The 13010-nt window shown below is 49.1% G+C and overlaps 2 protein-coding genes across 2 annotated transcripts in view; both read left to right on the forward strand.

The window, feature by feature from the left end:
- Nucleotides 1-2542: 2542 nt before the first annotated feature.
- LOC118832680 (diacylglycerol O-acyltransferase 2-like protein 6) lies at nucleotides 2543-11848 on the forward strand. Its single transcript, XM_036740011.1, has 4 exons — nucleotides 2543-2627; nucleotides 9895-10002; nucleotides 10306-10376; nucleotides 11636-11848. Exons 1-4 carry the CDS (start codon nucleotides 2543-2545, stop codon nucleotides 11846-11848), a joined length of 477 nt encoding a protein of 158 aa, XP_036595906.1.
- Nucleotides 11849-12491: 643 nt separating this feature from the next.
- Nucleotides 12492-13010, forward strand: part of LOC118832681 (ras-related protein Rab-6B-like) — a 74755-nt gene continuing 74236 nt past the window's right edge. The window contains exon 1 of the mRNA XM_036740012.1: nucleotides 12492-12587. Coding sequence (XP_036595907.1) covers nucleotides 12492-12587 — 96 coding nt within the window. The remainder of the gene's footprint in view (nucleotides 12588-13010) is intronic.

Genomic DNA, 13010 nt, shown 5'->3' on the forward strand with positions numbered 1-13010 from the left:
ATGATAATCTCTTCTCTCTAGATTTGCAAGACACCATTCTCTCCCAGGTTTCCTCCTACCTTTTCCTCCTACTTCCTACCTCCTACCCTCCTTCTAAAGCTCTGTTAATACCCCAAAGCCAAGGCTCTGTGTCACATGCCTTCCTCACCTCCAACTAATGCAATCAATTGCAAAATCCCATGGACTCTACCTCTATAGCATCTCTTGCATCATTATAGTCTCGTCTCCATTCACCCAACCCACCCTAGGTCATCCTCGTCACCTCTCCCCTGGATTGTCGCAATGGTCTGCTAACCGGGCTTCTGGACTACAGCTTCCACTTTCTTCATACAACTACCAAAATAATCTTCTGAAGGCCCAGGTCTGAGCATGGCACTCCTCTGCTCAGAAACCTTCAGATGCTCTCAGTGGCCTCTTGGACTAATGATAATAACTCATTTTCATGACACTCTAAGGCTTCCAAAGTGCTTTGATTTTCACAACAACCCAGTCAGGAAACTGAGGGTCAGAGAGATCCCTTGATTTGCCTAAGGCCCCATAGCTAGTGTCTGAGGCAAGCTTCACACCCAGATGCTCACCACCTCCAGGGCTACAGCCATTTTATAGCAGTGCCTCTCACAAAATCCGCGCTTCACCTTGGCATTCAAGGACCACCTCAAACTACAGACTTTCCTTTCCTGATTCCATTTGACTTGCCTTCTGACACTCCACACACCAGTCAGACTGGCATTATTAGCTTCCCCTGAGCTAGACATGCCATATTCTTCCTCTGGGCACTCTCACTGACCAAACTGGCTGCCTCCAAGGCTTGGAGTGCCCTTCTTCACCTCTGCATCTCAGCATTTCTCTTCCTTCAAGATTCAGCTCAGTTGCTACCTTCTCCATGCAACCTTCCCTGATTCTCCCCCTCCCCCAGCTGAAAGTATCTTCCTCCCCTTCAGAGTTTCCTAGAGCACGTTGTCCAGCTCTCTCCTTTCCCTCTCTATCACATACTTGTCACTGTACATTTGTAATGTTCCCCTCCCTCCCAGGAGAATGTAAACTTGAGGACAGAGGCCTTAGTGTGTGCCTGGCTCAGATGAGATGTGCATCCACTTTATCAGTAATAGTTCACAAATTGAATTCAGCCACTTCATTTTATAAAGGAGAGAAGTGGGGCTTGAAGAAGGGAAATGACTTGGCCAAGGCTATTTGAGTAGGGTCATAAAAAGACTAAAGAGGCAGCATGGGGGGGTCAAGGAGGAGGGGAAGATTCAGGGCTTCTGGCCTCAGTACAACTGCTGCTCAAGGCGTAGGGCTCTCCTCTGTCTCTCCTGGCCTCATTTCCATGGGCCATTTGGGTTCCAGATTAGCCGCTTTTCACCCAGTTTGACCAGTGGCCCCAGAGTCAGTCAGTGAGTGCTGAATATGAAGTCAGACAGCATCCCTTGGAATCTTTACTATTCTACTTGCTAGCTGTCTGACCCTGGACAAGTCACCACATGTCTCTGGACCTCAGTGGCCTCATCTGTAAACTGAGGGCATTAGACTAGGTAGCCTGGGAGGTCCCTGCCAACTCTCAATCTATGCCCCTTGTGTAGGCTTGGGTGAGTCACACCCATTCTCTGGTCTTCTTCATTTTCCTCCTCTGTAAAATAAAACAATGGAACTCATAGCCTCTGCATTCCTTCTAGCTCTCAATCTCAGATCCTAAGAACATCAGTGGTATTTCCAGCTTATAGTAGACCTGGGAGCAGGAAGAACAGTAGGTCCTCTGGCATAGATTTATATGCCTACTGTGCTCCACACAAGAGTTCCAGAGATGAGAAACAACCCAAATTCTGTCCTCAAGGAACTCACATTCTTGAGGGGGGGGCGGAGATAGGAAAGGGAGGGAGAGCAGGAAAGGGGGGAGAGAGAGAGAAAAAGAGAGACACACAGAGAGAGAGAGAGACAGAGAGAGAGAAAAAGAGAGACAGAGACAGAGAGAGAGACAGAGACAGAGAGAGAGAGAGAGAGAGAGAGAGAGGAAAGGAGAGGGAGGGAGATCGAAAGAGGGGAGGAAAAGAGAAAGGGAGAGAAGAAGAAGAAGAGGAGGGGAGAGAGAAGGAGAGGGAAGGAAGAAAAAAGGGAGAGAGGGGGAAGACAAGGAGGAGGAGGAGGAGGAGAGGAAGAAGAAGAAAAGAAGAAGAAGAAGAAGAAGAAGAAGAAGAAGAAGAAGAAGAAGAAGAAGAAGAAGAAGAAGAAGAAGAAAGAAGGGAGAGGGAGAGAGAGAGAAGGAGGGAGGGACAGTTCAGGGGAAAGGAGAAGCTAGAGGTCTTCAATAGTAAGAGAGCTGGCCAGGGTCTTGCTGAGGCAGAGGCAGAGGTGGAGGCAGGCTGGCCTTCTGTGTAGGAGGTTGGGGTGTGTCTGTGCTCAGAAAAGGGCTAGAGGAAAGGTTGAGTTGGAATTAGCAGAGAGCTAAAAGGACTCAGGGATGAGATGTGAAGCAAAGTCCTCAGGCTTAACTGAACTTGTAGGGCTTGGGACTTCTGTGTGGGCTCTGTGCCACAGCTGGGACATCATGGCCTTTGGCTTTACATTGGATTTCCAGGCTGCCCTCCAGACCCTTTCAGTTCTACAATGGATCCCTCTATATGTGGTACTAGGTAAGTGGGCCCACAGGGAGGGGATGGAGGCCCACCTGCCTCACTGAGATCACTTGGCCACCCAAGATTCATGTCACCAGAAGTTCTGCCGGGGCTCAGCCCTGGACACCACACTTCAAGTGTATTCAGAGGTGAGAGGACATGATAAATGACCAGGAAGGAGAGGGGAGCCCGGACCATGTAGATGAGGATACATTGAAGGAACTGGGGATGCTTAGCTGGGGGAATGAGAACATTTAAGGGGAATATGCCAGCTATTTGGAAGTGTGTGAAATGTTTCCAAGCATAATTAGATTGGTTCTACTCAGTCCTTGGCCAGAAATTCAAAAGGGCAGCTATGGGAACCTGAGCTAAGGAGGTGGCCGTGGGAGTAGAGAGAAGGGGGCAGATAGAGGCATTGTGGAGCAGTGCAGAGACTGCTGCATTTGGAGTCAGAAGTTGTTGTTCATTCATTTTTCAGTCATGTCCCACTCTTTGTGACCCCATTTGGGGTTTTCTTGGCAAAGATACTGGAGTGGTTTGCCATTTCCTTCTCCAGCTCGTCTTACAGATGAGGCAACTGAGGCAAACAGGGTGAAGTAACTTGCTCGGGGTCACACACTAGTATGTGTCTGAGGCCAGATTTGAACTCAAGAAGGTGAGCCTTCCTGACTTCAGGCCCTGGGCTCTATCCACTGAAGCGCCACCTGGCGGCCCTGGAGTCAGAAGACCAGAGTTCGGATCCTGCAACTGCCACTTGCTGTCTGTGTGAACTTGTACAAATGCCTTCCTCTCCCTGGACCTCAGCTCCCTCATGTGTAAAATGTAGGCGGGGTAGCAAATGAGACACCTCCCTTCCATCTTCCCATCTGTACTTCTGTGATCTAAGATGTTCAATAGGTAGAAACAATAAAGTATGCCAATTGGCTGGGTGTGGTCTGGGGGGATGAAGCAGGGTGTCATAATAGAGAGAACATTTTCAAGGAAGGACTACATGCCAAGCATGGGACTAAGTGCTGAAGACACAAATGCAAGCAAACAAGATGGTCTCTGCCGTGAAAGAATTTCCAATCTGGGGGCAGAAAGCAAGGGGTGCTGGGAAATGGGAGGGAACTACTGTGGGGGGAGTAAACTGAAATGGCAAGCTGGGCCAGGGCTGGAGGGGCAGTGGAAGGAGTGCTGGACTTGGCATGGAGCCAGTCTGTTCAGCTCTGTCACCACTTACTGATCATAGGAACTGTCGAGAAGCAGACGTCAAAGGAGCCCTTGGGTGATACGGATGGGCCTAGATGGCTTGAGAAGCTGTAGCAACAATCTGCTAGCAGCTACTGTGGCCGTGTAAGACCAACAACAACCAGCACACAGAAGGCTGCTAACACAGGTTCTTTTGATCTACTTTACAATCTCACTTTAATCCAACATACAAATATCATTCGCTTAGTTCAGGAGGAAAAGCCAGCACCCTGAACTTCAAAACCAATAAAAACAAATTACAAACATACACAATATAAACACACCAAGTCACAATTCATAGTTGCCAAAGAACCAATGGGTGTGGGTTAGCAAAGCAGGGGGGCAGTTACAATGGCTTGCCCAGAATCCCACACCACTTTTCCAGTGACTGAGAGCCCCCAAAAGAAACTTCTAGGTTTCTTCAAAGCCGGGGGGGGGGGGGGCTCTTACAAACAACAGCAGCCCAGAGTCTCCACATCAACACTCCACCAGTGAATGAGAGCCCCAGACAAAGTGCTGACCTTTGAGTTTTTATACTCTGTCCAGGGCCTGAAGGATTCACACTTAATAGGCCAAAGGGTGTGAGCCTGGGGCTTAGTACCTAGTTAGCAAAAGGGTGTGGGCCTGGAGCTTTGCACCTAGTAAGACTTAATCAAAGGCACTTAATTAATTTAGCATTATAAAAGAGAAAACAGTAAAAAAAAAAAAGTGCCACCTTAATTACCAATACAGAAGCCCAGCCTCCTCAGCCTAAGAAGGTGGCCAACCATCTGTCCTAGGAGAGGGCTGCTATCCAACCCCACCCTCAGGCTTCTCTTCTCCACACAAAGGGCAGGGTCACTAGTTTCAAAGAACAATGGATCAAAAATAGATACCAAGACCCTTGGAAACTACAGAGACCAACTGCCTCTCTACCATTTTACAATTGGAGAGACTGAGGCCCAGAAAAAATGAAGGAGCATTGCTTACTAAAAGCATCTCATCACAGTGCCCAGAGGAGAACTCAGCTTTCCAAAGTAAAGAGGGCCTCAAGGTCTTTGAGCATGATCTGAATGTTTGCACATGGCTGTCTGAGTGACTTGGCAAATGTTCCCCAGAAGGTTGCTCCCACCTAAGCAGACTCTTCTGTCTTCTTCCTGCCCCAACACTCACACTGCTCCCAGAAGGCTCCACAGAGCCAGGGCCAGGAGAGGCAGAAGAGACACCCTCCCTCCTGCCAAGGCCCTGAGCCTTTGGCTTTCTCACTAACAACCTGGAGTCAGCCCAGAAGCTTGGGCAACATTTCATCAGTGAGACCTGGGTTCATTTGTCTTCCTTCAGTGAGGCCCAAACCCTGCTAGAATTAGCAGCTATGCCCTGGTCAGGCTGCCACATTTTAGAGAGGACACTGAGAAGCTGGAGAGTGTCCAGGGGACGATGACTGGTTTGGTGAAGGGCCTTCAGACTAAACTATAGAAAACCAAGGGAAGGAACCAGGGAGAAGAGAAGGAACGTGGAAGAGAAGACCAGAGGAGAGCACAGCTGTCTCCAGAATTTGAAGGGCTTCTCCCCAAGCCTCCACTTAATGAAGACTCTCAGGAAAGTCATCTCCTTCCTCACTGCCCCCCACTTTGGATGTCTCCATCATGCCTCCCCCACCCCCACTTCAGAGGCAGAGTTGGTATAAGGGATTTCTTTTTTGTATTCACAACACTTGTCTTTGTACATGTGGCGTCACACACACATACACACACACCCCACAGCAGGATATAAGCTCCTGGAGGGTAGCAACTTGGCCAGGTCTGTCTCTGTATCCTCAATGATTTACACATGATAAGACATAACAGAAATGTTTGTTCAATTGTGGTGAATTGCTGGGCCCCAGAAGGCTGAACTAGGGATAGTGGGTGAAGTTTGCAGCTGCTCTTTGCCCAGAGGAATGAAGTAAGTAACTTCCTAACAATTGGGGCATTCGAAAGTGGACTGCCTCAGAAGGTAGTGAGTCTCCTGTCACTGGAGGTCTTCAGCAAAGGCTCTGGAGGGGATTCTCACAGAGAGAGGAGTTGAACCAAGCATGCCTACCAGCCCTAAGTTGTTCAGTCATTGTCACTCAATCAGTCAATAAGCATTTATTAAGTGCCTATTGTGTGCCAGGCACTGTGCTGCTCATCTATCCATTGCTCTGTTGTGTGTTAGCAGATCCCAGAGCTAGAGCTGCAAAGGGCCAGCTCCTCATTTTACAGAGGAGACTGAAGCCTCGAGGGGGGAACGACTTGACCAAAGTCACAGAGCCAGAAGTTCCAAGGAGGGATTTGAACACAGTTCTTGAAGTCTGGATCCAGCCCCCTTTGCACCTTACGTGCTGCCCCTGGTTGGCTTTGTGGGACATGTGGGAAGTTCCCACTCAGGTTAAGGTTACTTTGGGACGTTCTTCACTGTCCATTTCCTCAGAGTTCCTCCCTGCAATCTTGATCTTCCTCACTAGGGAGATAGACCCTCCCTGAAGGACACGGGACCCACTCACTGGGAGTTGGAGTTTTTTAAAGCGATGGAGTCAGGAAAAGATCCAACTTGGTCATGCTTACACAGGAGTCCTCCCATGAGCCTTCAACTTTACTTGGTCTAGCGACCAGTACCTTCAGCCCCTCTACTTGGGGAATAGAAAGCCTCAGGCTTTGAGCCACAGGACCAGGATTCAAATCCTGGCCCTGCCACTTACTTGCTTTTTGATCTTGGTCAAGGTCCTTCCTCTTCTCTCTGGGCTTCAATTTCAACTTTGAAAAAAAAATGAAAGGGTTGAAGTCAATGATCTCTGAGTCCTTCCAGCACTGAGCACAGTGCCTCGTACATAAATAGCACTCAATAAATGGTTATTGAGTTGGCTTGAATTCCAGCTCCTGATTCCCTCCTTAATGAGATCTCTCAAAAACTAGTCTCAGAAGGCTCCAGTGGCACCCTTGGCCATCCCCACCCTTCCTCCTCCTCTGCCATGTCTCAAAACTCCCCTTGGGTCCTCTGAGGCCAAGAGAACGGCTGCTCTCACTGAGCTCCACAATGGTGATGTCCAACTCAAATTCGACATGGTAATGGGACATTCAATGCTGTCCACTTGTGTTCTATGCTTCCCTTGTGTTTCCCAGTTAGCTTGCTGTTCGATGACCTTTATCATTCATGGAGCACTGATCTCACCCAAACCCTGGGAATTCAATGGGATGAGGATTTTTATTCCCATTTTGACATTTCCTCCTAATGTCGGAGACGTTAAGTGACTTGCCCAGTCACACAGCTAGGAAAAGATGGAGCCAGGCGTCATACTCAAGTCTTAGGACTCCTAACACAGTGACCATTCCAGTATTCTATGTCAATGAAATCGAGAGTCCTTGCCCTGAAGGAGTTCCAATCCAGCAGTAAGAATATGATGCCTACACAAATCAAAGTAACACATGGCAAAAAAGAAATCCCCACAAAGATCTCTAGGAAAATGGAATGAGGCTTTCTGACTTGGGGAAAAGAATAGGAACTACCCCCAATGGGACTTTGGGGGATTTTGGTTTGCCCCGTGATTCACCTTTGTCTTCCCAAATTCTTTTCACATAATCATCTGAAAGAAGGGCCAGGGCCTTGCATAATCTGACTCCCAAGGCTGTGTATCTTGTGAGTTGGAAAGCTTTGTGCAAGATAGCTGATCATAGTTTACATCATCTCAGCCCATTCTTGTATGGGATAACTGATGGCCTGTGACAGGCATCCCCCAGCTCTCACCTGTGGCTCCAAGAAGCTGTGGCACGCACAGCAACCACACCCTGATAAAACCATTTCAGCAGATGGGTTAAACCAGGCTGAGGGTAACCGACAGATCTCAAACCCATCAGTGAGTTAGGGGGATGTCTACCCCAGGCGTATGCAGACTTCCTCTGGTGGAACAGGTAGATGAGAACAATTTGTTCCAATGGCCATGAAGGCAGCTGAAGCAGGTGCTGTGGAGCACTTGGAGCTTGGTTAGACATCAAAGATGCCAAGGTAGTCTGCTGCATCCTGGGCCATCTCCAGGTGTCCTGACTTTTGTCTTGCCACTGGACTTTGATGACTTTGGAAGAAAGAATGAGGCTGATAACTTTGTGCAGCTCTATCTCACTTCAGTGTGATTCACCAGTGAGTCTTGTAAGACGTCACTCGTGTCATCGTTGGTTCTTTTTGAAAACAAAGGCTGAACAACAATTTTTGCCTCCAGTGTTTCCAAGTGATTGCCTGTTCCCTAAAGCATCCAGGCTGTGACAGCCTGTCTTCCCCCTTTGCCTTCGGAGTGGGGCCTGGCCTTTGGAAGGCTACCTTATTTTCAGAGGCCAAAGCAGGTTTGTCAGGCGTTTACACTAGAGATGTGTCAAACTTCCTGAGAATCAGCTCCTCTGAGTTGGGTGGGTGGGGGCCAGGCCATATAAGGATCCACTGAAGGAACTGGGAGAGGAACCTTGGAGAAGAAAAGACTGAAGTGGGGAGGACCATAAGAGCAGTCTTGAGCGTAAGAGGAAGTCACCTGAGGACAGATAGGAGAATAATAGATACGGCTGTGGCAAAGGGGCAAATTCTGGCTTTGGTTTAGTACTGAGACCATTCTGGAGCAGATGTTGAGGGTAGAGGCTTTCCCCTGTATGGGGGGAGAGGTCTTCCAGCAGAAGGTCAGTTTGGCAGGCAGGTAGATGCCCCACCCCAGGCTGTACTTGGTTTCGTCAATTTACTCCTCCCTAGAGGACAATAATACAATGCACTTCTTTCTTTGGCACACTGCCTCCCTTCTCAACGCATGGATTTGCAGGTTGTGAAGCCAGCCCCCTTCTAAAGAGTCTGTCTTCAGAGAGAGCCTTTCCTTCCTTTGCTCCAGGCCAGCAATTTCATGTGAAACTCTCTAAGTGAGTGCTGATCAGCACCTCCTCTTCAATGTGTGGGTTTAGATGAATGAATACCTGGGGCCCGGACACATTAAGGAACTCACCTAGTCCTAGCATCACAGAGATAGTATATTGGTTTGAACCCAGATCTTGGGATCGCTCTCCATTTTTTCCCCAAGTTGCCTCTAGAAATCTAACCAAAACCCTAACCCTGCTCCTGATAGCTCAAAGTCACGTGGTGTTTTATGTTCTACGAGACTGTTGGGTATATTATATTTCTGTATTATCTACGTAATCTATTCCATTGATCCAGCCCTCTATTTCTTGGCCAGTGCCAGGTAGTTTGATGATCACCGCTTGGTAATACACTTTGAGATCCGGTACAGCTACAGCTCCTCCCTTCACATTTTGTTTTCATTGATTCACTTGACAGGCTTGACCTTTGCCTCCTCCAGATGCAATTTATTTTTTCTTCTAGTTCTTGTAAGTGATCAGTAGTTACATTCCAGGCACATAAGCACTTTACAATTAATGTCATTGGATCCTCACAACAGCCCTGGGAGGTAGGTGCTATTATTATTCCCATTTTACAGATGAAGAAATTGAAGCAAACAGAGGTTAAGTGACTTGCCCAGGGTCACACAGCAGGTAAATTTCTGAGACCAGATTTGAACTAAGGTCTTCCCGACTGCGGGCCCAGCACTTTATCTGCAGCATCACCTAGCTGCCTAATATTTGGTAGTTTGATTGGTATGACACTAAGTAAGTAAATTAATTTTGGTAGCATTGTCATATTTATTATGTTGGCTCTGCCTACCCATGAGCAAGTAATATTTCCCCATTTATTTAGATCTGCCTTTATTTGTATGAAAGGTCTTTTATAATAGTTGCCATATAGTTCTTGTGTGTGTATTGGCTGCTAGATTCCCAATTATTTGATACTACGTGCAATTATTTTGAATGGAATTTCTCTTTCTTCCTCTCCCTGTTGGGTTTTGTGTGGCTTCACTAGACTGCCAAGCAGGGCCACCCCCTGATCTAATCCAAACTTCTCAGGGAAGGGGCCTAAGTGAGAGTCTTGGACAAGATGACCTCAGGTCTAGTCCAGGACTTGGCAGAGAAGGAAACTGATGTTAGCAAGGCTTTGGACTTGACTGGGGGTTACTGAGCAACCATTGCTACTTCCTCAGGAGCAATCCCAATCATTTCTGTGCCTGTCCTGCTGTTCAGTAAGTACTGGATGGTGTCCGTGCTGACCTTAGGCTGGCTCCTATATGACTGGAAAACTCATAGTCAAGGTAAGCGGGAAGGGGAAGGGGACCCCAGAAATCCCAAGAAACCACACACACGCTGCCTGGAGGGCTGAGTGGGAGATGGCTGCAGGACCGCAAGGCCTTGGGGGGCTCCCAGGTAGAGCTAGAGGGGTGTGACTTCGATTTCTAGGGCTCTTTCCACTCCCTCACCCTAGTCCTCCTCAGGGAGGCCAATCTTCTACTGGGACATGGGAGGGTAGAAAGCTGTCTCCCCCTCCAGAGAGAGAGCAGAAGGACAGGGTGGGCCAGTTTTCCCTGCCCCCACCCCTTCCTTCACTTTCTCTACAGGTGGCAGGCGTTCAAACTGGGTGAGGAACTGGACCCTTTGGAAGTATTTTCGGGACTATTTTCCTGTTAAGGTGAGTAACCATACCACACACATGTGCACACACACACACACCCCGTGTGCAAACACACATGCACACACACACAATACAGATACACACACATGCACAAACTCACATACACACGCATACACATACAGATACACATAAACATGCAGACATGTACACACATATGCACATGTACACACATATATACACATACACACACACAGCCCCTACAGTTTTTACAAAGGTTCAGCAGCCAGCCCTTTGAGGTAGAATCCCAAAGAAGCTTGTCCATGGATGGATAGAGCATCCTCAGGGAAGGCATGTGGAAGGATGGGCCCTATTGCTCTGCTTCCATCCTCATACGATCAGAAGATTTCAAGCTCAAAGGGACCTCATCTAGTTTAGGCCCCTCACTTTACAGAAGAGGAAACTGATGCCAGAGAGGAAGAGTATGTAAGGCCTATCCAATGGGCTGCCAATCAGTGAGCATTCATTAAGTCCTTACTGTATGCCAAGCACGGTGCTGGGTGCTAGGGATGCAGAGACAAAGGGAAACAGTCCCTGTCCTCAAGGGCCTTCCATTCTAAGGGGGTTGGGGGGGTCAGGGTCCTAACGTTTCCAGAAATAGGTGCATGGAGGATCCCTAGATGGGAGAGTGGAGGGACAGTCACCAGCATAAGCAGTTGCTCTCAAGGTCTTTCCATAGGAGCTCCATTTTAATGGAAGCCAAGGATTCTAATAGGTAGAAGTGATGAGGGAGCAATGGCAGGGATTGGGGGGGTAGTACCAGTGCAAAAGCATGGAGGGGGTAGTTGGAACCATAGTAAGCATGGCCAGATGGCTAGACCATAGAGCCTGTAGAGGGCAGTCAAGTATAGATAGCCTGGAAGGAACTGCTGCCAGGGCCCAGGTTAGGAAGGGTTTTGAATATCCAAGTGAGAATTTTCCTTTGAGTCATGGAGGTGAAGTTATGTGAGCAGGGAGGTGACTCTTTAGGAAAATCACTTTGGCAACTGTGTGTGGAATGAATTCAAGTGGGAAGACTTGAGGCAGAATTAGGGAGACCATTAGAAGGCTGGAGTAGGTGGGGGTCTGGTCTGAGGCAAACATAGAGAAGCAGATGTTGTAGAGAAAGAAATGCTGAGATTTGGCAACTGAGAGGGAGGAGTCTTGGCTGACACGAGGCTGAGGAGCTGGAACTCTCCAAGGGGAAGCCGGGGCCTTGTCTTCCCCCTGATCCCCAGACAGGCCCTTCCTCGGCTTCTTGGCCTCCTCTCTCCTGACAGCTGGTGAAGACTTGTGAGCTCTCCGCAAGTCATAACTACATCATTGCATCCCACCCCCATGGGATCCTCTCCTATGGAACCTTTTGCAACTTTGGCACAGAGTCCACCGGCTTTTCTCAGATTTTTCCTGGAATCACCCCATCTCTCGCCACTTTGGAAGGGATCTTCTGGATCCCAATTGTCCGAGAGTATGTGATGGCAAAGGGTGAGTGAGTCTGGGGCTTCCCTGACCCTACCCCTGCCCATCAGACCAACTAGCACAATCTGGCCCAGCCTCTATCTCTGGGTCATATCCCAGCCCTTGTCTCAGAGATAAAGGAGTTGAGGGTGGGAGGGAGACTTTCCTACCAGAGAGAAAACAAGGGCCTTGTACTGGAGCAAAGGGGGGGTGGCAAATGTCCCTACTCCCTTCTGTACCAATAGCATCAATCAGCCCAGGGTAGAAGGTCTAGGTCCTTGGGGCTGGGCTAGCTGGGTGTACTGGCACCCTAAGGTGCTTTCTTGGAGGGCCTGGGACCTAGGAATAGGTCTCTGTGGTCTATGGTCACTGGAGAAACCTACAGGTAAGAAGGCCAAATTGGGAGGTGGCAGGGGGCAAGAAGGAAAGACTATATATGAACTTTCTGTTGGGTGTCACTTCCAAGCTAGCCCCCTGCTGGACCTGCTACCAGGAGTGGTAGAATGACCAAGGCCCTGGGCCAGGCCGCCTTCTCAGGTCCCTGGGCTCTGCTTCTTTCTCTGCACTAGTGCTGAGTTGCCCTTGAATAAAAGGTCAGGTGCCTAAGCGATAGCATCTTTGGGAAAACACTTGGCACATCTTGTTCAAGATCGGGGCTGGGCTGGTTCAGAAAGGCCTATGGCTCCTGAGCCCAAGGCAGCAGGACTGTGCTCAGGACCTGGGGCAGGAGGGACTTACATCAACAGTGGGGGGAGTGGAATTAGGAAGAGTACTGTGAGCTGGGGGTCCATCAGTGTTGCCTTCACCCTTGAGGGGCCTGGGCTGAACCTTTCCCCTGCCCCATAACCTGCCTACTGGAACTGGCCTAGGTTATGGAGGCAGAGAGGGCCTGGTTGGGAAAAGAAGTAAGAGGGAGAAGGGGTGGAGAATGGGAGGGGGGACGGGGCGGGGGGGGAGGAGGAGAAGAAGGGAAGGAGGAAAGGGAGGGAGAAGAAGGGAGAGGGAGGAGGAATGGGAGGGGAGGAGAAGGGGGAGGGGAAGAGGAGAAGAAGGGAAGGAGGAAAGTGAGGGAGAAGGAGGGGAAGGGAGGAGGGGAGTAAGGGAGGGGAGGAGGAGAGGGAGGGAGTCAGGAGTGGCCCTCTCCAAGTACCAGGTCTCCCAGTTTTCCTATGTGCCCTTAATTCCACAGGCATATGC

The sequence above is a fragment of the Trichosurus vulpecula genome, chromosome X, assembly GCF_011100635.1.
Source record: "Trichosurus vulpecula isolate mTriVul1 chromosome X, mTriVul1.pri, whole genome shotgun sequence".
Classification (NCBI taxonomy): domain Eukaryota; kingdom Metazoa; phylum Chordata; class Mammalia; order Diprotodontia; family Phalangeridae; genus Trichosurus; species Trichosurus vulpecula.